The 27,925-nt window shown below is 43.6% G+C and overlaps 2 protein-coding genes across 2 annotated transcripts; both read right to left on the bottom strand.

The window, feature by feature from the left end:
• Positions 1-10: 10 nt before the first annotated feature.
• tektl1 (tektin like 1) lies at positions 11-10,495 on the bottom strand (the record flags this gene model as incomplete). The annotated part of the gene is made up of 8 exons (XM_083632072.1): positions 11-208; positions 1,701-1,814; positions 2,603-2,698; positions 2,811-2,977; positions 4,430-4,577; positions 7,405-7,509; positions 9,378-9,662; positions 10,232-10,495. 8 exons carry the CDS (start codon positions 10,493-10,495, stop codon positions 11-13), a joined length of 1,377 nt encoding a protein of 458 aa, XP_083488198.1.
• Positions 10,496-10,846: 351 nt separating this feature from the next.
• LOC310774015 (uncharacterized protein) lies at positions 10,847-26,722 on the bottom strand. Its single transcript, XM_083634069.1, has 11 exons — positions 26,665-26,722; positions 25,368-25,598; positions 24,241-25,253; positions 23,483-23,638; positions 21,818-21,895; positions 20,956-21,060; positions 18,376-18,525; positions 18,005-18,172; positions 14,588-14,779; positions 13,894-14,085; positions 10,847-11,878 (listed from the first exon to the last, which is right to left on the bottom strand). The coding sequence occupies exons 2-11, from the start codon at positions 25,537-25,539 to the stop codon at positions 11,774-11,776; spliced, it is 2,331 nt and encodes a 776-aa protein (XP_083490195.1). The 5' UTR covers positions 25,540-25,598; positions 26,665-26,722; the 3' UTR covers positions 10,847-11,773.
• Positions 26,723-27,925: the final 1,203 nt, after the last annotated feature.

Genomic DNA, 27,925 nt, shown 5'->3' with positions numbered 1-27,925 from the left:
GGACTTGGTTTCAGTACGCCCCCTGCTGGAGGATGGTAGGCATGGCTCTCTTGTCGACCAACTGCCTCCTCATGCGGACCACTGCTGAGTCGACCTGGGCTGCGGCTCTCTTGCCCTGCAGGTTGCCCAGCAGCTGCAGACAGGCAGACTGCAGCCTGGACAGCTCGTCCTCAGAGGAGGTCAGACAGCGTCTCAGCACTGCGCTGCCCTAAGAGACATGCAAAACACAAAATCACCTTCATTTAGCTTCAACTGGTACAGTACTATTTAGGCCAGGTCCTAATTGCAGTGGCATGGTGCCCTTTGCTTCTTGTCATCCTCCTGTCTTTCTTGTCAGCCCCTACTGACCTAGAAATAAGGGCACAAAATAATACGTGGGGATGCACAATATATCGACAATCGTATCGTATCAGCCAATGAGCAAAAATAACAACAATGTTAATATTGGTATCAGTAGCGGCCAAAATGTTCATATTGAGAGGAAACATGCCGTAAATCTATGATTTGATTTATGGGCTTTTCCAAATGTTTTTCAGTATGTAGAACATTTTATTATCATAGTTTTTATACAGACAGATCATATTGACATGAGTAAATATCAGTTATCGGCCATAACAGCAATATTACTATTGGTTATGAGACACTCGCTGAGACACTCAGCAGCAAGTTTAAGGTTAGTAGAAAACGGCATATGACCCTGCATGTTTCAGTCTATCAGTGTCATACTAGTTAGTATACATTCATTCCGATTCTGATTTGTTCATTATAAAATGGCTCTCTCAAATCAAGCAATCTGATTGGCTCACAGCTGTGGTATATTTAGCATATACCACAGTAAATATACCACAGTTAGAGCCACTCCCTGCCCTGAACTCTGTGTGAAGTTAACTTTATTCAGCCTAATTTCTTCCTCTCATTATGGGAGAGTTGATAGGAAGGTGACCTGTTTGGACCTGAGCCAGAGGGGCTCAGGTCCAAACACTGATTTAAGATTAATAATAATAATAATAATAATAATAATAATAATAATAATAATAATAATAATAATAATAATAATAAATAATAATAATTAATAATCATCATCGTCATCATCATCGATATATGCTTATTATACCACACCTAAGGGTATTTTCACGTGGTATAATAACCATATACCACAGCCAGTTATGATCTATTGCTTAAATATAGAACATTCCATTTTCCCATAGTTTTACAATTGATGCCACCATCATTAGACTCATTTTGGAGCGAGAAAGCCCAAGGAGGAATACAGTTTTTTGACCAGGAAAAAATATTGCCAATTGATGAATCTTGTTAGTCTGTTACTGGATACATTTCTACTCTATTCACTCCCCATCTGGTTTGTTGTTATCCCCTGTGTTTATCTCAATGTAGGGCCTATTATTTCTGGGTCATAAAAAAATTCCTCTCCTATATCTGACCCTTCCCCACTACCTTATGACTGTTCAGGCAGAAGTCGGGTTCTTGCTTTGGTTTGGTTTAGATTCGTCATTCATCTTTGTGCCTCCAGGTTAGGGTTAGCGGATACAATCTTAAATCATATGCTTTAAAATTAATTCCCCTGAAGGATTTATTTGTCACATCATTTCACAGTGTTTCCAAACATTTGCCTTTGTAAAACCAGCAATTATGAGTGCATTTGAATGCAGCTCGTTAGACATTTTGATTATAATGTTTACCTGTATGAGATGAGCAGCCTCAGGTAACTGAGTCCCCGGGTGTCTCTGGTAGACCTGCACCAGAGGCCGGTTCAGCTTCTCTCTGGACAGTATGTCACCGCTGTACTCTGGACCCTGAAAACACAACCACAGTAAATGAATGAAACCGGACAGACAAACCCTGTCTTTATTTCGTCACAGACGACACACAACACATGCACACATGTGCACAGCAGCCAGTACACACACACACACACACACACACACATGCAATTGGAGGCGCTGTGAAATTTGTCCTCTGTGTTTGACCTATCCTGACTCATCGTTCTCCATGGTCAGGGTAGGAGCGGTGGGCAACTGCAGTGAAACGCCCGGGGGCCAACTTCTTCTAACCGCCGCTGGTCAGACGACGATCTTCTGCATGTTTTTAGTGGTGGTCCATATTTATGTTATATGGAGGAAGCCCCAGGGGAGAACATGCAAACTCCACACAGAAAGGCCTTTCGATGTGGTAGCCCACCTGGGAACCAAGCACCGAAGGCATGGGGAGACATACCCCTAGTGCCAACAGTGTCCCAGGTGGGAATCAAACCCAGGACCTTCTTGCTGTGAGGCAAGAACACTACCACTGCACCACCGTGCCCCGGTACAGGCGATATGGAAACACCACCTACTGTAAACTGTCGTTTTTTTCTTATTTTTTTTAATCTAAAAAACAAACAAAAACTGATTTTGCCCCCCGTTTTCTCCCAAATGGTATTTGGCCAATTCCCTGTTAGGGTGCCCCGGTCATTATTCCACCCCCTCTGCCCTGCGACCCTCGTGTTGGTAGGCAGGCAATCTACCGCTGCACTACCTGACACCTCATTTCAAATGAATCCTATCTCCCAATCAGTAGCCATTCTCCACACACACTGGCTGACCTGAGCCCTGCCGTGGCTGTGGAGAATACAGTTGATTTCCCTCTGCTTGCGAAACATGGCCTGCCTGGTTGCTGCAGACATCATCGTTAGGTTTTGCTGCAAAGGGAGAGTTATTTATTAAATACCAAATAGATGATGGGTAGGGTTAGGGTTGGGTTAGGGTTAGGGTTTAGAAATGCTCAACACGTTGTGTTTGCATCTACAGTACCTTCAGAGTGACAGTCTCTGCTATTTTCTTCACCAGGCCATCGTTGACAGCACGGTGAGCTGCTCTCTGCCTGGCGATGGCGCTGGTCAGCATCTGCCTGATGTTTTCCCTCAGTAGCTGTGACTTCTTGACTGCCACAGTGGACGACTCTAAAACCTGCTTACATTCTGTGGAGACACAAACAAGTGAACCCTGTATTCAGCGGGGGGTTTGTTTATATTTAACAAGGGGAAGTGGACAGGCCAAATGCCACTTGGTGAGTTTAGCCAGGTGAGGTGCGTTTTTATCATGTGAGTAGTGTCCTGAATTAACCTCATCCCTTCTCTTATTGCTATTTCCAGTGCTATAATCACTTTAACTCATTTTCTGAACTGCTGACTGGGTTGTTTTAAACCAGAAGAGTCAGCTGTCCCATTGGCAAATTGTTGCTCTCACCCACTCCTCTTTCTTTTTACATCCAAGCTAGCTCTCTACATGGGCACAAGGGATAGTTACATCAGATTATGTGTATTGGTATATGTGGTGGTATGTATACTGTATGTTCCATGTTCTTATAATGGTGATATAGTGATAGTGTGAATCATGTGTGAATCATAAGCTTTGTGGAAAGGGAACACCTATTAATAATGTACATATCCAAATGGCACATTCTGTTCATATTCTATCCACATGTTGGGACCATGTTGGAAATAAGTGTTCTCACTTTTACATGTTATCCCTTCAATTTTCTAAATTGTCTTCTCTATATACATAAATAAAAATCAATCAATCAATGTATTTGACGAGGTGTATAGCTTTTTACAACACTAATCTACAGGCCCCATTCTGTCCATATATAGCCTACTGTATATGGTCTTCTGTAGTCTTAATACGATGCACATTTGCACACCATGTACATTTTTGATTCACATACTTGCTTCTTCAGTTTTCGCCTAACTCTCTCACTGTTATATTCTGCATAATGGCAATTTCATAATGGATGCACTATTTCATACTATCCAGAAAGTTACTTTTATATTTATTTCTACTTTAGCAATATAGTCAACGATGTGTTTGAATTGACACCATCATACGTTTTTATTAGTCTCGCTTGCCAGAATATCTCCGTTTTGCGCTGTGCCAGTGCAGGAGAGAGTCTGGCTCTTCTTTTGTCTCACTCTGGTATAGCTGGCAAAAAAATGCTCCTTATCGGTACGACCATCCACCGACAGTACAAAGCAGGCTTGCTTTATTGCACAATCTTGCTTTATTGCACAAACTTGACATTTTCAGCATGTCGGTTGCGAGCTTGCTAGCTAGTGTTGTTTCACAGCAGCAGAGGCGTTTGAGAGCGACACGCAGGGAGTGGAAAGGGATTGCCCTTCCACTCCGAGTGAAATGGTTGGCGCCAATGGCAGAGCTTATACCTGCAGCCTGCTTCCAGTGAGTCAGACAATATGTTTATATAACAACACAACTGCTATTGCTCTGTTGATCTTATGTGTTTTTTCTTTACTGTTTTTTTTGCATATTTTATCTTCTATTTATCTTTTCCTTTTTGCGGTTGCAATGACCTGACTTCCCCGTGAGTATCAATAAACTTCCATCTTATCTCACCACTCATTCTGACCTGACTGTACCTGGAGTGAAGGGGCTGACTGGGTCTGTACTGGCGAAGGTCAGAGAGGATGGAGACCGTGACTGAGACCCGCTGAGCGGCAGCAGCTCCAGGACTCGAGCCCTCTCACAGGCACAGTCCAACAACTGCCTGCTGCACTGACCCAGGGCCTAAAGGGGGCGCACATTAGACACAGGAGGAACCATCAGAAAAAGTCACTGTCTTATTCTCAAAGATTGGCTGTGTGATCCTTGGAGAGGAAGATGATACCATGTTTATAGCTAGAAAATATATATCAGCTTTACATTTTTGATTTATATACTGACTAAAATATAGTATATGACACTGTAAATTACATTATGCTATGATATATTGACCAATATTTTTACTATTTTGTTAACATAATACTGCACCTTAAGATTACTTTAATTACGTTTCTTTATTTCCTTTTTGCATTTTAATCATGTTTTGTGTATGTCATGACACATTGTATGATACTGCTTTGGCAAAATTGCAAAATATCCTAACAGTCCTGCGAATAAAGCATATTTGAATTGAAATTGAATCAAATTGACAGAAGCGAAGTAAAAAACAATTGCAGGCAAGAAGAAGTAGATTGATTTCAAGTTTCATGGGTTCCTAATAAGGTAAGTTGTGTCATTTTGGATCATGTGATTGATTTAGGTTTTGCATATTGTTTGTTGGACTTCTTTATATTTGGGCTTAATTTTTTGTTGAGAATCTATGAAAACATAATATGCCTTGCTAAGCATATGTTAGTAGTAACGATATAGCAGTGAACTATTAGTGGTGATCCCCCCCCCCCCCCCATGTTGTATTTTCAGGTTGCTTTTCAAAACTGATGTTCATATGAACAAAATACTTGATATTATGTGATATTATTGGTAGCCTACTTGCTTTACCAATTTTGTTTCTTTTTCAACAATCATGCAAATAAACCACATGGACAGGTGAGATGAACTGGAATAGAGAGAGGAAATGTGAATAGGGAAGATGATATCAAAGGAAATTAGTGAGCAAGTGAGGACAGGACAGTAGAGTCACCTGCTGCTGGGTCAGAGTGTGAGGACAGGACAGTAGAGTGACCTGCAGCTGGGTCAGAGTGTGAGGACAGGACAGTAGAGTCACCTGCTGCTGGATCAGAGTGTGAGGACAGGACAGTAGAGTCACCTGCAGCTGGGTCAGAGTGTGAGGACAGGACAGTAGAGTCACCTGCTGCTGGGTCAGATTGTGAGGACAGGACAGTAGAGTCACCTGCAGCTGGGTCAGAGTGTGAGGACAGGAGAGTAGAGTCACCTGCAGCTGGGTCAGATTGTGAGGACAGGACAGTAGAGTCACCTGCAGCTGGGTCAGAGTGTGAGGACAGGACAGTAGAGTCACCTGCAGCTGGGTCAGAGGGTGAGGACAGGACAGTAGAGTCACCTGCAGCTGGGTCAGAGTGTGAGGACAGGACAGTAGAGTCACCTGCAGCTGGGTCAGAGTGTGAGGACAGGACAGTAGAGTCACCTGCAGCTGGGTCAGAGTGTGAGGACAGGGCAGTAGAGTCACCTGCAGCTGGGTCAGAGTGTGAGGACAGGAGAGTAGAGTCACCTGCAGCTGGGTCAGAGTGTGAGGACAGGAGAGTAGAGTCACCTGCAGCTGGGTCAGATTGTGAGGACAGGACAGTAGAGTCACCTGCAGCTGGGTCAGAGGGTGAGGACAGGACAGTAGAGTCACCTGCAGCTGGGTCAGAGGGTGAGGACAGGACAGTAGAGTCACCTGCAGCTGGGTCAGAGTGTGAGGACAGGAGAGTAGAGTCACCTGCAGCTGGGTCAGATTGTGAGGACAGGACAGTAGAGTCACCTGCAGCTGGGTCAGAGTGTGAGGACAGGACAGTAGAGTCACCTGCAGCTGGGTCAGAGGGTGAGGACAGGACAGTAGAGTCACCTGCAGCTGGGTCAGAGTGTGAGGACAGGACAGTAGAGTCACCTGCAGCTGGGTCAGAGTGTGAGGACAGGACAGTAGAGTCACCTGCAGCTGGGTCAGAGTGTGAGGACAGGACAGTAGAGTCACCTGCAGCTGGGTCAGAGTGTGAGGACAGGGCAGTAGAGTCACCTGCAGCTGGGTCAGAGTGATAGGACAGGAGAGTAGAGTCACCTGCAGCTGGGTCAGATTGTGAGGACAGGACAGTAGAGTCACCTGCAGCTGGGTCAGAGTGTGAGGACAGGAGAGTAGAGTCACCTGCAGCTGGGTCAGAGGGTGAGGACAGGACAGTAGAGTCACCTGCAGCTGGGTCAGAGTGTGAGGACAGGACAGTAGAGTCACCTGCAGCTGGGTCAGAGTGTGAGGACAGGACAGTAGAGTCACCTGCTGCTGGGTCAGAGTGTGAGGACAGGACAGTAGAGTCACCTGCAGCTGGGTCAGAGTGTGAGGACAGGACAGTAGAGTCACCTGCAGCTGGGTCAGAGTGTGAGGACAGGACAGTAGAGTCACCTGCAGCTGGGTCAGAGTGTGAGGACAGGACAGTAGAGTCACCTGCTGCTGGGTCAGAGTGTGAGGACAGGACAGTAGAGTCACCTGCAGCTGGGTCAGAGTGTGAGGACAGGGCAGTAGAGTCACCTGCAGCTGGGTCAGAGTGTGAGGACAGGACAGTAGAGTCACCTGCAGCTGGGTCAGAGGGTGAGGACAGGAGAGTAGAGTCACCTGCAGCTGGGTCAGAGGGTGAGGACAGGAGAGTAGAGTCACCTGCAGCTGGGTCAGAGTGTGAGGACAGGACAGTAGAGTCACCTGCTGCTGGGTCAGAGTGTGAGGACAGGACAGTAGAGTCACCTGCAGCTGGGTCAGAGTGTGAGGACAGGAGAGTAGAGTCACCTGCAGCTGGGTCAGAGGGTGAGGACAGGACAGTAGAGTCACCTGCAGCTGGGTCAGAGTGTGAGGACAGGACAGTAGAGTCACCTGCAGCTGGGTCAGAGTGTGAGGACAGGACAGTAGAGTCACCTGCAGCTGGGTCAGAGTGTTTCTCAACGTTCCCTCCAGATCCTGTTTCAGCTCGGCCAGCTCTTGCCTCTCAAACGCCAGCAAGTCATCAGCACCATCTCTCTCCTGAAACACAGCCAGCACCAACCAGTCAGGCACACAATCAACATCTCTTCTCACCTGACGCATCAAGTTCACTATACTTCAGGGTCAGAGGTCAAGCTTAGCTGTGGGGACTCTGCTGGTTAGTGTACTCTATTGTATCACTTGTATTAATGTCTGGTTTTGGAAGAACTAGGCATCTTGATGCCTAGGCTCGGCCGCTGTGCAGCCCCGCCCGTAGCTCGGCTGCTGCGTGGCCTCGCCTGCCCTATTGGTGCGGTTGTGTGTGTTGCTCACTAAATGTTATTGCATCAGTGATGTCACAATGCCTCCGTGTGTGTGTGTGTGTGTGTGTGTGTGACATCACTGATCAGTCTTGTCACAATGCCTCCTTGTGTGTGTGCGCGTGTGCGCACCCTTATGACATCATCACTGATGACATCACATCATTAGCTAATAAGCCTAATTAAAGAATTTGGCTCCATCAGCTCACCCGCACGGGTGCCCTTTACACACCCTGAAGGTTTCAGCCCAATCGCACCCAAAACGGCATAGCTGTGGCCGAACACAGAGCTTGAAACAAACAGACATCGTCCACATACTCAATTTAATATCGATTTCCTCAGTGAGTTAAAAGACATACTTAGCAGTGCTTGCTTCCAGGATGTAGAAACAATGACATGTTATCATAATCTAATCATGTGTGTGTCTCAACGTGGGATCTGGGGCGCACCAAGGGTCGTGGTCCCCCAGCAAATTGATGAAAATGTCAAAACTTAACCATTTACAAGAAGTGAACACAATTAGAGTGTAGAATAATGACTATTTTGGTATAGTTCCCGGTTATCTCTCTACCTACAATACAGTCATGGAATTCTGGACAAAATCATATCTGACAATAGAAATAATTTCATATTTGGGTCAGAGAGACAAGATGTCATCAAATGCGGGTCTGTGGCTCGAATGTGGACTAACTTAGGGTCCTTGATATGAAAAAGGTTGAGAATAGACAACCTTAGTCAAATCAGGTCAATTCCAAGACCAAGTACTGTTGAGCTTGAGTTAAGACCTGATCCAAACAGGTTTGAGACCAAGTCAAGACCGAAACCAGAGCAAAGCGAGTCCTATTCAAGATCAAGACCAAATGCAAAAATGACTAAGGACTAGGGGTGTCACAATATATCGTCCCACGAAATTTCGCGATAGTAAAACGTCACGATATGTATCGTTGAGATGAAATCTCATATCGTGATTTTTTTTTTTTTTTTTTTTTTTTTTTTTTTCAAAAGTAGACAAAGAAACGTCTTTGTTTGTTGAAGTTCAATGTGTGGAAAGTAGTTCAGTTGAACAAGTCTCTGAAGAGACACATGAGAAGTTATACAGGAGAGAAACCATTCAATTGAGTTTCTGGCAAAACTGTTTACTTGACAGGAAAAACTGAAGATGCATAAAAAATAGACTAAGAAAAGTCTTGTTGTTTGAGTTTGAAGAAAAACTGAAGATACATAATGAGAATTTATACTGCTGAGAAACCTTTTAGTTCAAAGTAAATCTAAGTGACGGTGTAACTCATTCTATTTCAAGATAAGCCTTATCTCCAATCTCATGTTTTTTCTAGTTGTTATTGTAATAACAATTTCCCACAACAGCATGTTTTGTATTTGTGCATTTCAAATAAAATACTACTTTTCCAGTCATATATTGTCATTATTCAAGTTTAAAAAAATATTGTTAAAATCGTATCGTATCGTATCGTTATCGTGAACCCAGTATCGTGATACGTATCGTATCGTGAACTGAGTGTATCGTGACACCCCTACTAAGGACTTTCATTATGAACTTGTCATGCAACACCTGACATCAACTTCCAGCATCAGTCCCTGAGCCCTCACCGTCTCAGCAGTGGCGGGCCGCCTGCTCCTGCCCTCCCTGCTCTTCTTGTTGACCTGCAGGTGGGTCCTCAGGCTGCGGAGCATGTTGTCCAGGTGGAGCCTGTCCCTCTCCAGCCTGGTGCCCTCCTGCCTCACCCTGCCCGCCTGCCTGCGCAGCTGGCCCTCTACCGCCCGCACCCCGCGCATGTACTCACTGGCTGCTGCCACACTGCCCGCAGCACACTGCTCACGCAGACTGCAGGGCGGGAACGGGGCCACACAGGTCCTGTGGCTGCTGTGAGGGAACTTAAGGGGGGAAAACGAGTTATGTGTGAAAGAGTTATGTGAGATTGAGACACAGTGAATTTCCAAAAAGGGAGACAGGTAAGTTCTTTGATTGTCACTACACAACAAATCTCATAATAGTCAATAAATGTCTGTATTCCAAATAAATAATTCCCTAATATTCTTGTAATACATAGAAACCTAAAATGGGTCAGTGGTAATCAGTAGTGAGTTTATTGTGACTTTATTGTATTTTATGGTAGGTTATCATATTTTATATGACAGCAGCACTATAGACAAAAAACATTTTGTGATCCAGTAATTGTTGCAAACACCATAAGCCTACAGCTACTTCAGCATAAATCGATACAGATTTATCTTGCAGACTGTAGGCTAGGCTATTTATCATCTCATAAAAATTTGGAAGAATATATCAAAGAAATCTTTGGAAGACCATTTCTATCTGTATGGCCTAATTTATCACATTGACCAAATAACATTGTGACAGTCATTGCTCCATTTGTAAAAATACAAATAAATAAAATAAAAAATAAAATCACTGAACACTGTCATTTTACTGTGTTTCTCACCATTGTCCCTGTAGTTTGGGGCCTCGACATCTTTCTGCGGATGGAGCCTGGACTGTCTCCACGTTCCCCCTCTGTGATTGCATCTCCGGCTGCTTGTGCGTCTGTGCGCTGTGGGCAGACCCCGGTGGTCCGGGGGCGGTTGGTGGCCCCGGCCCGGGTCTGCCGCACCAGGCGCTCCGCCTGCCGGAGGGAGCAGACCGTCTCATCCCGCCACGAGTGTGGTCCGATGGTCACAGAGCCGAGCGGGACCGACTGCACCTGCATTCCTCCAAATAGACTTCCCTCCTCAAAATATCATACAGGTGTATCTGCTAGCCTAGCTACTACTACCCCTCCAATGTGCTGATTCCTCTCAAATGTATGCAGACAACTAGTAAAACACCCAACGTGACAACTTGCAAGTGTTGCCTTCAGCACCATAGCAACAGTTCCTGAAGTAACTCATCTCGAGGGTGATTGGACGGTAGAGACAGAGGAGGAGAGTAGGAATGAGGTCAGTCACTCAGCATTGGCTTTCACTGTAATTTAATAGCTAAAGATCATATTTCATGTGTAGAGCTGAGATACCGATACCCACAGGTCACACCAGTTAGCTGCTGTATGATAGGCAATGACTACATACAGTAATAGGCCTACTGCTGTATGATAAGCAATGAGATAAAGTCAGATGTCATTTGGATCAGAGTATTTATTCTCTTGAGTTAAAAGAAAGGAAACACAGCTCAAGTACCAGACAGACTGACAAAGCTACATGTCAACAAGGAAAATAATCCAAAAAAGTTGTTACAAAAAGAAAAGCAGAGCCTATAAAAAGGAGACGACAAAATGTTTAAAATAAATTATTTTGGTCATAGTGTATTCCCCACCTTGACATTTAAAGTGCCAAGCAAGTACTGTAAACAAAAATGGCAGTACTGTACAAGGAAACTAAAAAGGGATGAAAACAATGAAAACAATTAACGCTGAAAAAGAAACACGATTTATAAGAGACAGTAGAAGAGAAAATTACATCCTCGTCCAAATGTAAAGAAACCGTACCCACTGCAGGAAAATCCTTAAACAAAATCCTACTGATCATGCCATTCAGAAATGCATCAGCAACCATCCCATTCCATTCCATGAAATCTCATCATCGCCTAACCACCCCATTACATTCAAAATCAACTAGACAGACATGTAATGATCAAGATCAAGTATTGAATATCCAGCTAGAACTGACATTGCTCCATATGAAAACAATCAGGTTGTATTTGACTCTACAGGATTGAAATGACTGATTCACTCCAGAGAGTTGAGTAGTAAATTAAGTAGTCAATATGGAAAATTGCATTTTCCTTTGGCTCATGCTAGAACAAGGCAGGTCTGCAAACGCAAACCTCGAAGTTGGGGGGGGGGGGGGGGGGCACAACACAACACAGACTCAAATGTACACCACAATAACTATGTTGTTGAAGCAAACGTGGTGCAGAAAGTGCAACTTATTCTTCAGTCTCTGTACAGTAAATGTGCATATCCTGTCAGTATGTAAACACAACAGTTCTATCATAATGTGTGTTTGACGGCAGTCACAGGTTGATATTTGTTGTGCAGGTTCTGCTGCAGCTCTCTGAACAGACAGTCCCGCTCCTCAGCATCCAAGAGGATTTGCTACATTGAAGAAAATAAAGATAATCAAATGTCATTGCAATGAAGTTCAGAGCATTGTTTGTTTAGTCAAAAAAAGAAGGGGAAAAGTGTCATGTTCTACATCTACTGTACATGTATGTATGTGCGTTTAGTTTAGGAGTTTAGGAGAACACACAACTCCTCAACACACCATTACGTTTATAACAACATGTCAAATCGGTATGTGTTGCCATGTGTTGAAAAGTGTTGTCGCAAAACTAAATGTGTTGAAAGTGAAAAATCGTTTACGAGAGTGAGATAAAGTACAAACATCAAGATGGAATTTAATAGGGATGGGTCATAAAAATTAAAATATTTGAATATTCATGTTCAGGATCAATGTTGACATTTTGTATATATATAATTGAGATACATAATTAAAATAATCTTAACAGCATTTGAACTGGAACTAACTAGTAGCTATGTAGATCTATGATCATAGAGCAGCCACTAGAGGGCTTCTGGTGTCATTTAAAGGAAAGATCTAGCCTTAGAACCTGTGATGAAGAATTACATTGTTCCCTACCCTTACTCATCATACATATCTTGTGGCTGCATTGCATTCTGGGCTATTGACACTTCTGTCAGTGGAGAAATTGGTGTCTCTGCCTCTTCTATGATGGATTTCTCCCTGTATGTTGTTGAACATCGGTCTAGAAATAAGCTCTTACTGGGTTTTTTTATTCTGAGGGACTGATATGATACAAATCTGACTGTTTCTTTGATGCTGAAACATTTTCTGCTATCAAATTCCATGTGCATTGGGAATATCACAACGCAACATCATGGTGTCTACATTGTGCCTAATAAGGCCTCATATAATATAAGTAAGCCTGGAACTAGTCTCGCTAGCCAGCCTCTCTTCCCTTCCATCAGAGAGTCTGGCGCCATGGAAACGGGCAACAGGGATAAGCCCTCCCCTGCTCTAAAGCTGCTCTCCCATTCGAGCGGCTGTTTCGGTGGCAGCAGGATATCCGCTCCCCCGCTTGCAAGCTGTGTCACACTCTGTCATTGGCTCCGACCATGTCAATCAGAGCGGCTTCCGCTCCCATGTGTGTCGCTGTAATGCTCCCGGCCGCCGAATGTGAAAACAGCGACGCTAACTAGCTAGCGTAGAAAGCTAACGGCAGAAACCTACAGGCTAACTCGTTGCTACACGCTGAAAATGGCAAGTTTTGAAGAAAATTTGGATTGTGCAATAAAGGAGGCCTGCTCGGCACAAGTTCCACCCCGAAACTATTTTCCAAGGGCACTAACGCTAAGCACCGCCCAAGACGAGGATGATTGGTTAACCCAAACAGAGCATTTTTTTTTCGCAATCCCACAACGGAAACCAGCCAGACTCCAGCCAGAAACCAGCCAGACTCTCTGACGGAAGGGAAGAGAGGCTGGCTAGCGAGACTAGCCTGGAACTAACAAAAATATACCACCAAACAACAACAAAAAGACACAGAACAAGGCTCATCGCCAATAACAGTGCTTAAGTGTTTTAGAGTGGATTGTTCGTTTACAAAAGTAAAACCATCCACACTCTCCATCTTGCTTCATAGTCATCCTTCAAGTGTCAGTAGCAATGATGTCATTATCAAGCCACACAAAAGGCCGATGTATGTGAACTTGAGGAAAGGACAGTGTAAGGTGTAAGGTATGCTATGTGGCTCTAGAGTCAGAGTGTGACAGATGTGGGTGAACTTGAGGAAAGGACAGTGTAAGCTATGGTATGTGGCTCTAGTACAATGCTGCATCGCATCAAAAAGCTAGCCAAACTAGCAGGAAAGCTAGCCAAACTAGCAGGAAAGCTAGCCAAACTAGCAGGAAAGCTAGCCAAACTAGCAGGAAAGCTAGCCAAACTAGCAGGACAACATCTGCGTGAAGTGTGACGGAAGCCAAACTGAGGGATTCTCTGCCCTCATTGCCAAAATGATAATTGTTATTGATATTTGTTTAGAACGCACACTGAACCATCGACCAAGAGAAAATGGACTTGTCCCCTTTACCTCTATGAGTTTGTCTCTCTTGTCCAGGCTGTCCCTCAGCCTCATCTCGTCCCTCTGTCTGTCCTCCTTGTCATTCTGCCAGGCTCTCTCCACCTCCTTCTTCTCCTTCCCTCTCTCCCTCAGCTCCCTCTGAGAGTCTCTGAGTTGGTCCGTCAGAGAAGAAACCATCTGGCTGTGACTCTCCTGCTGAGTCTGATGACAGCAAGGGAACGGGCAGAAAGACAAACTGTAGGTTAGCTAGATCGTTTGGCCTCATATTCCAGTACTTTTCCATTGCCATTTCAGGACATAGAATGGATTTTCCATGAGCAATATTTGCCAGTGTTTAGTTACAGATGAGGTCATCAGGAAGTTACTTGTTAACTTGTTCTAACAGCAGCCAAGCTTCAAATTAAACCATCTGAAAAGAAAATAGTATAGTATAAAAGAAATGAAAATATAAGAAAAGAAAATTACATTTCTCAACCTTTCTCTGTTATTTTGCATGATCTTGCCAGTTTTCTAATGGACATGATAAACCTTGAAAGTGTAGAAGCAGTAGTTCTAATCAACAGGATAAACCTTCAAAGCATAGAAACAGCAGGTTAAAAAGTAAAAGTCTTAGTGAACTCAGAATATGTGGGTAGCTTTTGGTTTTCTACTACAGCTGTCTCTCTGCAATATGGAACAAAAGAAAAGCCCTGTCTGCACTCACCTGCACGATGAGATGGTATTCCTGCAGGGCCGTGGTGAGCTTGGTGACCTCCTGGCACATGGTGGCGCTATTCGCCTCTCTATGTTGCAAGCAGTCTGCCAGCTGACTCTCCTTCTCCTTCAGCCATGAGGCAAGAGCTGCCTCAGCCCCGCCCCCTGACAAACCCTGGCCAATCACAGTGTCGGAGAGGGCCTATAGAAAAATGACAAGTTATAAGCAAAAAGTTTCCCTTTGGCCGCCGGGGGTGAAGTCAATATTTATTTACAAACTCATGTGCCAGAAAAGACTGCAGGGGTGAGGAATGCAGAACAAGCTCCTCATTCAATAATAAAGGGGGAATGACTGCTGTGCAACTTCTTTAAGGTGGAACTACTGAAATTAACATCAGTATATATCCTGGACAGACATAGGGGAGTAGGCTACATTAACATTGGCGTCAGAGTTCGTCTCTGTTGTCTGTGTCTTCAGTGTTTCTGTCATTTTTTTAAAGCCTGCTGTGGCTCAGGAGGTAGAGCGCGTCGTCCATTAACCAGGAGGTCAGTGGTTCGATCCCCGGCTCCTCCAGTCTGCATGTCGAAGTGTCCTTGGGCAAGACACTGAACGCCAAATTGCTCCCGATGGCTGTGCCAGCACCCTGCGTGGCAGCTTGCTGCCTTCGGTGTGTGAATGGGTGAATGTAGCACATTGTATAAATGCAGTCCATTTCCCATTTTACCAAGCTATTTGCCAACCTGATATATTTCTGTTGAGTCTGTGGTTAAAATAACACCTTAACACTTACAATGTCTGGGGCTTTTGTTGACCTCAAGAACAGAACGGCAGGCTGTCATTAGAGACAGGCTATGATTAGATAGCCTGGTAAACCAGCCCGTCACGTGAACTCACATTTAATTTGGTTCTGTGTGATGGTCTGGCCCCAAAGCCAGTGCCCATGCTAAGGACTGGGTGAAGAGTTGGGGCCAGACCGTCACGCAGAACCAAATGAAATGTGAGTTCACGTGACGGGCTGGTTTACCAGGCTAATGATTAGAGGCATCAAGTTCATTATTGTTGGCAGGTCCATAGTTTCATTTAAAAGTCTACTAGTATTTTGTAAAGCAGTGGTTCTCAAACTTTTTCATGACAAGGACATGTCATGAAAAACTAAAACTACGCTAAACTGACACAAATTAGACAACTGACCCCCATTTGATAAGATTTTTGTCCCAGGGTTCCCGATCTGATCAGATTTTTTTGCTTTTAGATGTTTTATTACAGAAACTGTTTGAATCCCATGACCAAAATAGTCATGCGTTCTGTCATTGTGTTACTTATGGATGGACTTTATATTGAAAATAAATCATCTCCCTTTTTACTGGGGACTCCGGGGACCCTGTAATGCTCCCTGGATCCCAGTATGAGAACCACTGCTTTAAAGAACTGCACTACTCAAACGTACTCAATTGCATGATGGCCTAAACTATTACTGGCAGTGGATGTCAATTACTACTACTACAGTGGTCAACCACTTATAGTGATCAAAAAGCTTGGTGCCGAATCATTCCTATACACATGCTGTTTAAATAATTTGCTTATAGTGATGAATACTCCTCTTACAGTGATCATTTTGGGCCTTGTCCCACCTGAGAACAATGGAAAAAATGTTTAAAACTATAGTAATTTGAACATGTTTTACTTAAAAACTGCCAAAAGTGAGCCAACTAGATAACAGCAGCGATACTCGGTGCATGTCTGTCTGTATATTGAGATCGTGGCATCACTGTCTGTGGAGAGATGGCAGCGTCTCTGTCTCTGAGAGACCGCTGTTTGAAACAGCTGGAGGCCTAACTCACTGTATGGATTTATAAAGTCAATAACATTCCTTTACTTTATATGTACCGTACTGTATTCATCTAATTCATATACAAATGTCAATTAGATGGTAATCTGCATGAGAAATAAAGAAAAAGAAAAAAATCTGTTATAATGATCATCCGCTTAGTGATCTATTTGACCTGTCCCAAGTTGATCACTGTAAGAGGAGTGCACACCTATATCCATGGTAACAAACATGTCAGCATGTTCCACTACATGGAACATGCTGACATGTAGGATCAAGTCAAAAATCTTGGCGTTATTATTGACTCCGATCTCAACTTTAACTCCCACATTAAGTCAATCAGAAAATCAGCTTTTTATCATCTTAAAAATATAGCAAGAATTAGGGGCTACATGTCCAGACAGGATCTAGAAAAACTAATTCACGCCTTCATCTATAGTAGGTTAGAATACTGCAATAGCCTTTTCTCTGGTCTCTCCAAAAAAGAACTTAGGCAACTTCAGCTCATTCAGAATGCTGCTGCTAGAGTTCTAACGAAGACTAAGAAAGCTGATCATATCACTCCAGTTCTTAAGTCCTTACACTGGTTACACTGGTGTGTCATAGAATAGATTTTAAAATACTGTTATTAGTCTATAAATCACTTAATGGCCTAGGCCCAAAATACATAGCTGAATTGCTCCCACGCTACGAACCGTCTAGACCTCTTAGGTCAGCAGGGTCCAGCGTATTAACTGTCCCTAGGATCAAATCAAATCATGGGAAGGCCGCATTTACCCACTATGCTTCTGCTAGCTGGAACAAATTGCCTGAAGACCTCAGATCTGCCCCAACTTTACTTACTTTTAAAAATAGACTAAAGACTTTTATGTTTACCGTTGCTTTTAACTGCTGACAGCTGTTTCTCAATCACTATTATACAATTGGTTTTAAAACATAGATGATTGCAATTACTGCTAAAAGCTGCAGGTCTGGGGGATGGTTCCGTAATACGGATATACTCACAAGAGGGTGAGGTGATGCGTCAGGGGGGACGCACGTGTAAGGGGAGTTTAAAAGAGGACACCGTACCCAGACCTGAGTTTTATGTGTGTGTAGTCATGCTTCTTATATAGTATGTCGGGGGACTAAATATAGATAAATTGATTTATTCTATTATGCAAACCCAATGAGTACTCTAAGTTTTTAGCTCTTTTTGCAACTGCTGCGCCTGTTGCTTAATGCACTTTTTATACTCTTTTTTTAAAGTTTTGTTCTGATGCTTTTAAATGTCCATTTTATTCTCTTCTTTTATTTTCCTGTCAACCATTTTATGTGAAGCACTTTGAATTGCCTCTGTGCATGAAATGTGCTATACAAATAAACTTGACTTGACATGACTACATGCAGCGTCGTCTAAATGATGTTGCAATATATTATGCCACAAATACTGTAGGAATTTGGACTCATTTCTGGTAATTCTGCCATATGCATTTACCTGGCTTTTATTGGAGACGGGCCTTTATTTACAGAGACATAGAAATCTCTCCAACTCTTGTCACCATTTGAGACCCAGTCTTTATTGTTTCTAGGTAGTGGTTGATGTGTGTTATTATTACCTGCACATCTTTCTGGCAGCTCTGTAGCTCCTCCTTGAGGCTGTGGAGCAAAGCCTCCTTCTCCTGCAGCACAGCAGTGAGAGCCTGGTCCCTCTGTCGCCACACCTCCCTCTCCACCTCCACCTCCCTCTGCATGCGCTCCTTCTCCCCCAGAGCCAGCCGCAGGTCCTGCAGTCCAGACAACATGCAGGTCTATGTAAACAACACATCTGACACACTGCACTGTGCCTGGGACAACGTGCAATGTGTGCAGTGTGTGTGAATGTGGCGACAGGGTGCGTTTATGAGCTGTGAGACGTGCAATTATGTCCAGGGCTCGTTATATATATATATGTATGTGTGTGTGTGTGTGTGTGTGTGTGTGCTCTTACATTGATAACATCTTGGTTGCACTGCAGCACGGTGTTGAGTGTGTTGAGGTCTCTCTCTCGGTCTCTCCCAGCCTTCCTCAGTGCCTCAATCTCTCTCTCCATCCCCTTTTCTTTCTCAGCCATTTCAGACCTCAAACTCTGTAGTACCATCTAGTGTCAAAAATACATTACATCTATATCTGACTTACAATGCTGACAAGCATAGTTTACAAGCAACACATAGTAAAGAGGGTCAAAGCTGCAATGCTGTGGAAGCATAATGTAGCTGTGAAACTATTCCTGTGTCCCAAATCAAGAGTGTCCATTAGGGGTGTCACAATATATCGTCCCACGAAATTTCGCGATAGTAAAACGTCACGATATGTATCGTTGAGATGAAATCTCATATCGTGAATTTTTTTTTTTTTTTTTTTTTTTTCAAAAGTAGACAAAGAAACGTCTTTGTTTGTTGAAGTTCAATGTGTGGAAAGTAGTTCAGTTGAACAAGTCTCTGAAGAGACACATGAGAAGTTATACAGGAGAGAAACCATTCAATTGAGTTTCTGGCAAAACTGTTTACTTGACAGGAAAAACTGAAGATGCATAAAAAATAGACTAAGAAAAGTCTTGTTGTTTGAGTTTGAAGAAAAACTGAAGATGCATAATGAGAATTTATACTGCTGAGAAACCTTTTAGTTCAAAGTAAATCTAAGTGACGGTGTAACTCATTCTATTTCAAGATAAGCCTTATCTCCAATCTCATGTTTTTTCTAGTTGTTATTGTAATAACAATTTCCCACAACAGCATGTTTTGTATTTGTGCATTTCAAATAAAATACTACTTTTCCAGTCATATATTGTCATTATTCAAGTTTAAAAAAATATTGTTAAAATCGTATCGTATCGTATCGTTATCGTGAACCCAGTATCGTGATACGTATCGTATCGTGAACTGAGTGTATCGTGACACCCCTAGTGTCCATATATGAGAACATACACTTTAAGGTCCAAAAACCCAATTGCAGTATGGCAGCATCTGCTGACTGCTGGCTTTGCTTCGATTTTGATTGATTGGATAGAGTTCATTTTTCTGTCTCATATTGATTGACTGAGCTATAGATAGAGCTATAGAACAGCTGATGGCATGTGAAAACTAAAGATGAGTTTCTATTTTGAAGATTAAAATATGTTTACATTTGTACGGTTTAGTGAACATCAGAGCAAAAAGGAGTGATTTTGAGTGACAACAGCTCTCTCAGGACACCATTATTACCAAGGGAGATCAGAGAGAGGTCAATTGATTTTGCCCATGCACATCAGTCATTTTAGTCAGTCATCTGGAGCCGAGTAGACCAGCTGGGCGTACGCCTAGGTGTAACGTTACATCCGACATAGAACTCAAAGTTACGACAAACTTAATTTTATGACTAGTGCACCATGTAGTCTTAAGCCCTGTATGCGCCTGGGTATAACTTTTACGTCTGGTATGGAGCAGGCGTAAAAGTTACACCCAAGGCGTACTCACTGACAGCTGTCTCATCTTGATCTGCGCTGTCGGGACTGACAGCTCTGTGCTGTCAATGCCGTTCAGTCCTGTGATGCGGGGGAATCTTCTCCAAAAATATCGATTGATGTGTGCTGTAAATGGACGTATTGGGCGCAGGACCTCCGCTTGTCGGCGGGTTTTTAAAAGCTGATGCGTCGGAACATCTTTCCATTTCTTCCTGACTTTGTCAAATGCCCGCAGTCCGCCATCGCATTCATTACAATTCATCACAACTGATTGCACTTGTGATCAAATTCCATGCATCTTGTTTCTGTTTGTTTGTGTTGGCGCTGTTAAATTGAGCTGTGAGAAGAACGTTTCTATGCTTTGAATACAACTCTATAAGTTTGAGCAGAGTTGGAGCTATCTGTCAGCTGTCTCGAGCTCGTCTGAGAGAAGTGTGTTGCTTGACAACAAGCACGTATTCACGTGGACGCGCACGTCCGCAGCCTAAAGACCGGGTGCAGCTACGACCATGGTAAGTCAGGCTTGGTGCACTCTGTGTAAATTCAAATGACAAAGTCGGGCGTAGCTAAGACCGGTGTAACAGTTAAGACCGACTTTTTTACGCCCAGCTCGTGCACTCGGCTCCTGGAAGGTAAAACAGCTGTGGGAACGTGCTAGTCCAGCCACAAACTGCACAATGTTACCTACAGTACAGTAGAGCATAACAGGCCAAACTCTCTTCAAGTGCCTTAATATTGTTGTAAAGCCCCACTACTTGTTACATGATGCTAGTATTTGACATGTCAGGTCCGCAAATTGATAATTGCATGAAGGATGAAACACCAGATATCAAACCAGAAAGGATTACAATTCCCTGTTAAAGAAAGTCACTGACATGTTACTGCTGAATGGGATAAAGCTGTGGTAAAAATCACCAGATCAAGGTCCTCCGTTAACGCTAAACTAAAAGTTGCAGAGATCGTTTACCTCCAGCAAACTCTACCATTCAAAAATGTGTGTGCTTGTACCCATCGTTGCTATACTTAAGTCAAACTGCATAATCTTTAGTTGTATCATTGTAAGCAGACAGGCATTTAACAAACCCTCACCTTGTTGTCAGACAGCGTCTCTTTCAGGTTCTCCTCCAGCTTGTCAGCCAGCTCGCTCCCTGCTCCCTCCTCCACACACAGCCTCCTGATCACAGCCAGACACTCCTGACAAGACAGACAGATAGTGTCTGCTCAGTGGAAGACATAACACTGTTATCTGGTGAAAACATCTTAACTGCAGTTTAGCTGATGTTCATGTCTATGTTTGAGTTGAAGTCAAATGGCCCTTCAATATGGTGAGAGATTCTTAAGACCTTAAGCCTTGATGAAACCATTTCAGAAATCATTGGACAACTTTGGCAATATACAGTTTTAATCTGACAGTAGAGTCAACCTTTTGGAAATGAGGACATATTACAATGTCAGGATATGGTTCTCCATTAATAATGTGAGCTGGTTCACTCAGTGTTACATGCTGCAACAGTGACAGTAAAGAGCCATTTGTATTAACGGTTTGGCACATGGTTACTGGTAACATCTAGCAGGCAATGGTTCCTCCAATCGCTCAGATAAGAAAAGCTTTGGTCAGGTTTCTGAGAAAGCAAACCTATTTGCTTTAGGCTTTCAGCACAGAGATGTGTGCAACAGTTCAATAAACTTACATTCCTAGATTACAAACCTTACGAGCAACCAAAATGAAGGATAGTAAAGGTCTAAGCCAGATGGCGGATGTAATAAATATTCCTATATGGCCCCAGAATAATCATGTATGATATTAGAGAACTGCTAGATACAGAAGCACAGCGTACTGCCGCTTTAAGGCGTACAGTGACTTTAAAAGACAAACAACATTCCAGTGAGCTTTGAGCCAGAGCTCCAGTGTGCATGACTGAGTCCCGTCTCCCCTCATAACCTCACCCACCTGGATCACACGCTCCCGGCTGCGGAGGGAGTGGCCCAGGCTCTGCAGCAGGGGGCTGCTTCCCTGCTCCTGTGGCAACTGGACAAGCAAGTACACATGACACTGTCAGAGTAGTAGATAAAACCATGGTGATATAAAACCGCTCTGAAATCATTTAGGAGAGCGAATTTTGCTTTTGCGTCCAATTGCCTATTTTGATTAATTCTGTTTTGTTAAAGTGAATCTCCAAAATGTTGTATGCAAGTAGAATCCAAGTTATCCAAATTATGTATTTTTTTTATCCTCATCTGGCACTGCACATCCTCCATAAATTCCTATAGATGTTTAGAAAATAATTTAATCTTGGGTATATGTATTATAATACCCGAGAATAAATACCATTATACATTTTTAAGTTATTTTACATTTCATGTTTAAAGCCATTATTATGATGACAGCATATTCATTGTTATCATTATCATATCCTGCCTCTTAACCTGCACTATCTACTGCTACTTTCTTTTTCTTAAATTTTGTTAGGTCTTAAAAAATAAAACGGGCAAAATAAATACAATTGGTTGAAAGATGGAACCGAAGCACCTGAAGCACACTTCTTTTTGCACTATACTCCATATAGATTACTCCATAAATAAATAAAATAATTAAAACAAGTATTATAGTATATACACTATAAAATTAGATAGTTATGTGAATAAAGACACTGACTCTGATGGAAAACAGGTGATGCAGAACACAGGCTCTACACAGCTGAGAGGCATGTTAATGATATCAGCAATCATAAGATCTCTGAGCCCCGAGCAAACTCCACCGGTCAGGGCAGATTCCAGAGAAAGGCTGTGTACGCTTCTCTGTGTGTGCGTGTCTTTCTTTATGTGCACCTGCATTAAGGAAATGAGACACACCCTTGCAGTGTGACAAAGCTCAACACACCCACCCACAGTTCCTTGCATAATGCTATATTTGTGCTCAGTCAACACATATTTATTTGGGTGGTTTGTGGAGCTGTTCAGCCACCTGACTACAGGAGGCTCTGCTGTGCACATGTGCGTCGCTGCACCACATAATAAACCTGTTTTTCTTGTGTAAAAAAAAGTTCTTCCCAGTCAATTCCCATGACAGCTGCCAAGAACTGTAGGTAAATGTCTGTCTTTTATGTCATGGCGTTGCTGACAGTTTGGAATTTGTTACGGTTAATAAATATATTTGTGGACCGCTTTTATTACCTCCACCAAGGAGGGTAAATTTTTGGTGTGGTGGTTTGTTTGTTTGTTTGTTATTTAGCAGGATTACAGAAAAACTACTGGACCGATTTTCATGAAACTTCATGGAAGGGTGTAGCATGGGCCAAGGAAGAGCCTGTTAGATTTTGGAGAGGATCCGATCTGGCTCATGAAATTTGCATTTCAGACTATTGGCCATGGTCTCTGCTCTGAGCGCCCTTCTAGCTGTTAATATGAACCATTTGACCAACTAATTATCTCATCAATGCTGCCCTATAAAGCTAAAGGAGAATCTTCTTCTCAGTCTTCTTAATGCTGACAGAAGTATCTAATTGTTGATATCTAAATTGATGTTTGACCTTTGAAAACCCCCAAATAGTTTCTGTTGTTTACCTTTATTATGGAAGAGTAAGATGTGTGTCAGACAAACAAACTAAATGCTTACTGGGGCCCAGTCCTCTGATCCGTTGACTTCAGTGTTAGCTGTTGGTTTGCTCTTTCCATGCTTCAGCTCGGCCTCCAGGGTCCTGATGCGGGCCATAGCTTGATCGAGCTGGCCTCGTAAATGCCTGACAGCATGGTGAACCCTGCCTGTAGTGTTCTGAAATGACAATGAATTCATGCTAAATATGGGTTGTGGTATTCTTCAGTGAAAATACCTCTAAGTCAAACCTTGTAGGACTATTGGACTGACCTCCAATTGCCCCCGGATAATCTACTGCAGTGCTCTGTGTGAATATTTACACAGGACTATCATATATCATTTGGTCAACCACAGGCCAGCTTTCTTCAGTTCCTACTGTATATAGCAGGCATGTCCAAAGTCTGGCCCGTGGGCCAATTGCGGCCCACGGCCCGATTTTAAGTGGCCCAGGGTTTGTCTCTCAAAATAAACTATTGCGTTTTTTCCGTTCACCTAACGATGACAGCTCTATCATACAGTTTGTACACAGGCACCAAGTAGGCAACAACACAGGTGGAACTATAGCTTTCAGATGTCAAATAAAATCTTTAGAGTACAATTGTATTGTATGTGATTTTTTTATAACCCATATGATGCGAGAAACAGCTGCAACACCACCCCCCACCTGTATTTTCACATTATATCATCTGGAACCTATTCAAAAAAGGTTTGGACACCCCTGGTATATAGACACATTTCTACTGTCTATGGCATGTTTGGACAGGACTGAAAACACTCACTTCTCGATGAAGAGGCAGAAACTCGTCCTTCAGCTCAGTTAGAACATCGCCGTCTTCTCCGTCCATTCTATGCCCTCCGTTCTGTCCGTTCTCCACTTCTCCAAAGTTCAGGACCCTGTTCACTTCAGGTGACACCGTCTCTCCTGAGTACCTCCCTTCCTTCCTGCCCAGAACCGGGATCCTGCTCCCTGATGGCGAACTGACCGGCTTTCCTTCAATACGTTTCAGCTCTCTAAGCACCAAGTTAACTGCCTGATCACCTGGCGAATCGAATGGGTCAGCGTCATCAAGAGAGTCCAGAGACTGGATTGACTGTGTGCGGGAAGGCACCCGTAAGGAGAGACTGGACCCTGACAATGAAGCCGGGCTGGAGCTGATGGATGCTGCCCTCAGCCACTGGAGAGGCATGCTCTGGGACTTGTCCCGCGACAGGGCCAATGGGGAAAACGGCTGGAAGGGCAAGTTCCGCGGAATCCCGCAAACAGACTCATAATCTGAGTCTGACACCCGTAAGGAATTGCACCCTTCACAGCCTTTACCCTTGCAACACCTTTTGCCCGTTCTGATGAAATAGGGACATGTGTCCCACTTCTCGGACCAGCACTCGTACTCTGAGAGAGCCATGTTGTCTCTGAGCATCTCCCTGTAGCCCTCCTTGTCTCCCTCCCCATCCTCCTCACTGGTGCTGCCTTTGCTCTGGGCGTGCTGCGGGTGTCTCTGGCAGTAATTATGGCGCACCCACTGCCTGATCCTGTCCCTTTCCTGGGTCAACTTCTGAAGTCTCTCGGACGAAAGCACCCTCACCCTGGCTATGACCGAGTCGAACTTGAACACTCGCTCTAGGACGCAGACACATTTTCCACACAAAAACTCCCCCCACCCGCTGCCTCGCGGTACACACTGCCCCAGTATGTGGGTCAACACCGACAGTACGTCCACTCCTTTTGAGGGGGAGCAAAGGGACAACTGGGACTTGGAGAGAGACACGGAGGACCCCAGGGATAATGTGCTACCTGTGAAAAGCAAAAAAATAAATTGATAAAAGACATTCATGCAAATAAACTCAAGCTCTTCAATAGGCATGTGTGCTCAAACTTGTTTTTGTCTTCCTTTTCCTGCAGACTCACCCCAGGGGCTGCTCTGGGAGGACCGGGACAGGCTTCCTCCTCTCAGGGACTCGGTCGGGGTTTGAGGCGGACCACCCCTCTTATTTTGGCCTCCGAACAGCCACCGTCTTTGATTCCCTTGGAGGGTCCCCCCACAAATCCGGCAACAGTCATTTTTACCTCTGGAGGACATTATGGACAGAGAGCTGAACTGTCCCTCCCCCTTGATGCCCACTGGATGTTTGGAATACTCTGTGAATACAAAAGAAATCTTTTGTGATTGCGTTTATTGACATGTTAACTCTAGGAGATAATCTAGGATTAGTATCGGCTGATTGACAGATTGGCAGCAACTCTGCTTCAGCTTCAAAGTCGCTCCTCAAGTCAGAGCTGGGTGCTGAGAAAGTTAGCTTCACTTCTCCCTCTTTAGAGAAAGTAGGCCACGGGCATTTTGGTGCAGCAATCTGTTCTGGCTAGTTTGGAGTATTAAATGTCCTCCTGGTGCTTTGTCTGTCAGTTTGGTATCTGTCTGTTGTTCTCTGGTGGATGTTTGGGTCAGTCAGTGTGCTCTCTCTGGCAGCACGCAGCTGGTGCGTGTTTACAGGAGCTCCCCACAGGGCGAGACACGTCGACCTTCAGCCACGCTGACAGAGAGACAGTCAGTCAGACTGTCGATGACTGAAACAACATTCAATCACTCCATACACCCCCCCCCCCCCCCAGGAGGTCTACTTTACAGCCATTTCAACTGTGTTTAAATGAAACAAGACCATTTTCGCATCTGAAATAATCTGAAACAAACGTGAAAATGAGAACAACAGTCGTCGAGTCGGCATACATTGACATCATTTTGCACAGTGTGTAATGTTTTTCGGGAGCTGCAGAGTGCAGACACCCTCTAACGCCAAAGGGAATAACCTTTGGCTGAAATGGACTCTTCGCCGTCCAGTGGAAACAGATGAACTGTGCTGCCTAAACCGCGTCTATTTTAAGCACTGAGGTGCAGCGATTCAACGTGAAAAGTCACGCTGGGCTATGAGAGACGTGAACAATCTTTCACCACGACATGAGGCAGCGAACTAGTGCATGCTCGGGTTTAGTTCCGGTAACACACGTTTACAACCCACGATTAACATTAAAGTAGTTTGTAAAACATTTTGAAGCGGAGTCACAGTCTCGCGAACTCCCTGAAGTTGAGAAATCTGACTAAAACATAATCATTAATCGTTACGGGCAAGATATAGACACACCAATCTCACAAACAATCGGTAACAACTTCAACAACGTGTGTGAAAAGTAACATAAAAGAGTTTCTCACCAAATCTCCACCGCCGGGAACTGGAGCGCGTTGCAACACGGCGGAGAGGAGAGGAGGGAGCTGGGTGTCACCTTGCTGACGTCATCGACCCTACCTGTTTAGAGGAGTTTGGGGCAGCTGGGAGGACTGACCGACTGGCACCTTGCAGGAGGCAACCCATCCAGGGGCGAAGCAAAGCAAGAGATGACTCTGAACGGGCACTGAACGCCCCCCCTCTCATCCCGTCATCCCTACATCATTGGGGGGGGGGGGGGGGGCTATTGGGGCTATTGCATCACAATAGATGTGATGCAAGTGCTATAGATTGAATATCCAAAATAGTTTATTTGATAAAAACACAGCTAGCTGTTTTTAACATCACATCTTTCAATCATTTATCATTTTAAACAACAAATCCCCCACTGCCGTACGAACACTGAACTCTCTCTCTCTCTGATATCTCTGCTGTTATGCCGATGAAATGATGTGCAATAGGCTACAAGTCTGGTTTGCTGTACTGATTTATTGCATTTATTTATTACATGGATGTTCTGTTTGAATCTGGCTTAATGTAATGTACTGAAAACGTCCACAGGCCTAGCTGTGCGATCATTAAAGTAGCTAATCTGTAACGGTGGGCAACCTCTGGTGCTAAGAAGGGTCGAACTGACAAAAAGAAACTGAATGCGGAGCATAGACTGTGTAGCCTACAAAATGCAAGGTTATCAAATCAATTCACATTATATTTTACTAAAAGCATAATGAAATTGCATGAGTTGAACATGAGAGTAGTCAATTGTGAGTTAACTTTATAAAGCAGTTGGATTAAATAGCTGGTAATTAAAAAATGCTTTCATTCAATATTGACGCTACAAAATTGTAATTTGTTTAAATTAATTAATCACTTAAGTTATCATTGTCTTTTTACAATTGTCAATTTCATCACAGCAACTCCACACACACAAAAAAAATGGCTTTTCTAAATTGCTCATTTTTTATTATTATTCTCCAGGCCTGGAAAATACTACTTTAAAATGACAGAAATTTTCCCATGAGTGTGACAGCACAGCGCCCCCTGCTGTCCGGAGTAAAAGCTTACAGCTTACCTGGTATTCCCACCTGGCAGGTATTCCTGCTTGTCTCTAAACAACAGTTGCTGTGTAACATTTCTGAGAAAGTTTTATTTGTTTGTAGTTTTGTAGATTTTAACCAAACCCTGTTTCAAAACCAGAGCAACGCAAAATAAAAGTGTAAAACATGTATAAATATTGGCAGTCCAGAC

Source organism: Poromitra crassiceps (assembly GCF_964638095.1).
Source record: "Poromitra crassiceps genome assembly, chromosome: 1".
NCBI classification, from domain to species: Eukaryota; Metazoa; Chordata; class Actinopteri; order Beryciformes; family Melamphaidae; genus Poromitra; species Poromitra crassiceps.
Note: the sequence above shows the minus strand (reverse complement) of the source record. Positions and strands in the feature narration are given on the sequence as shown.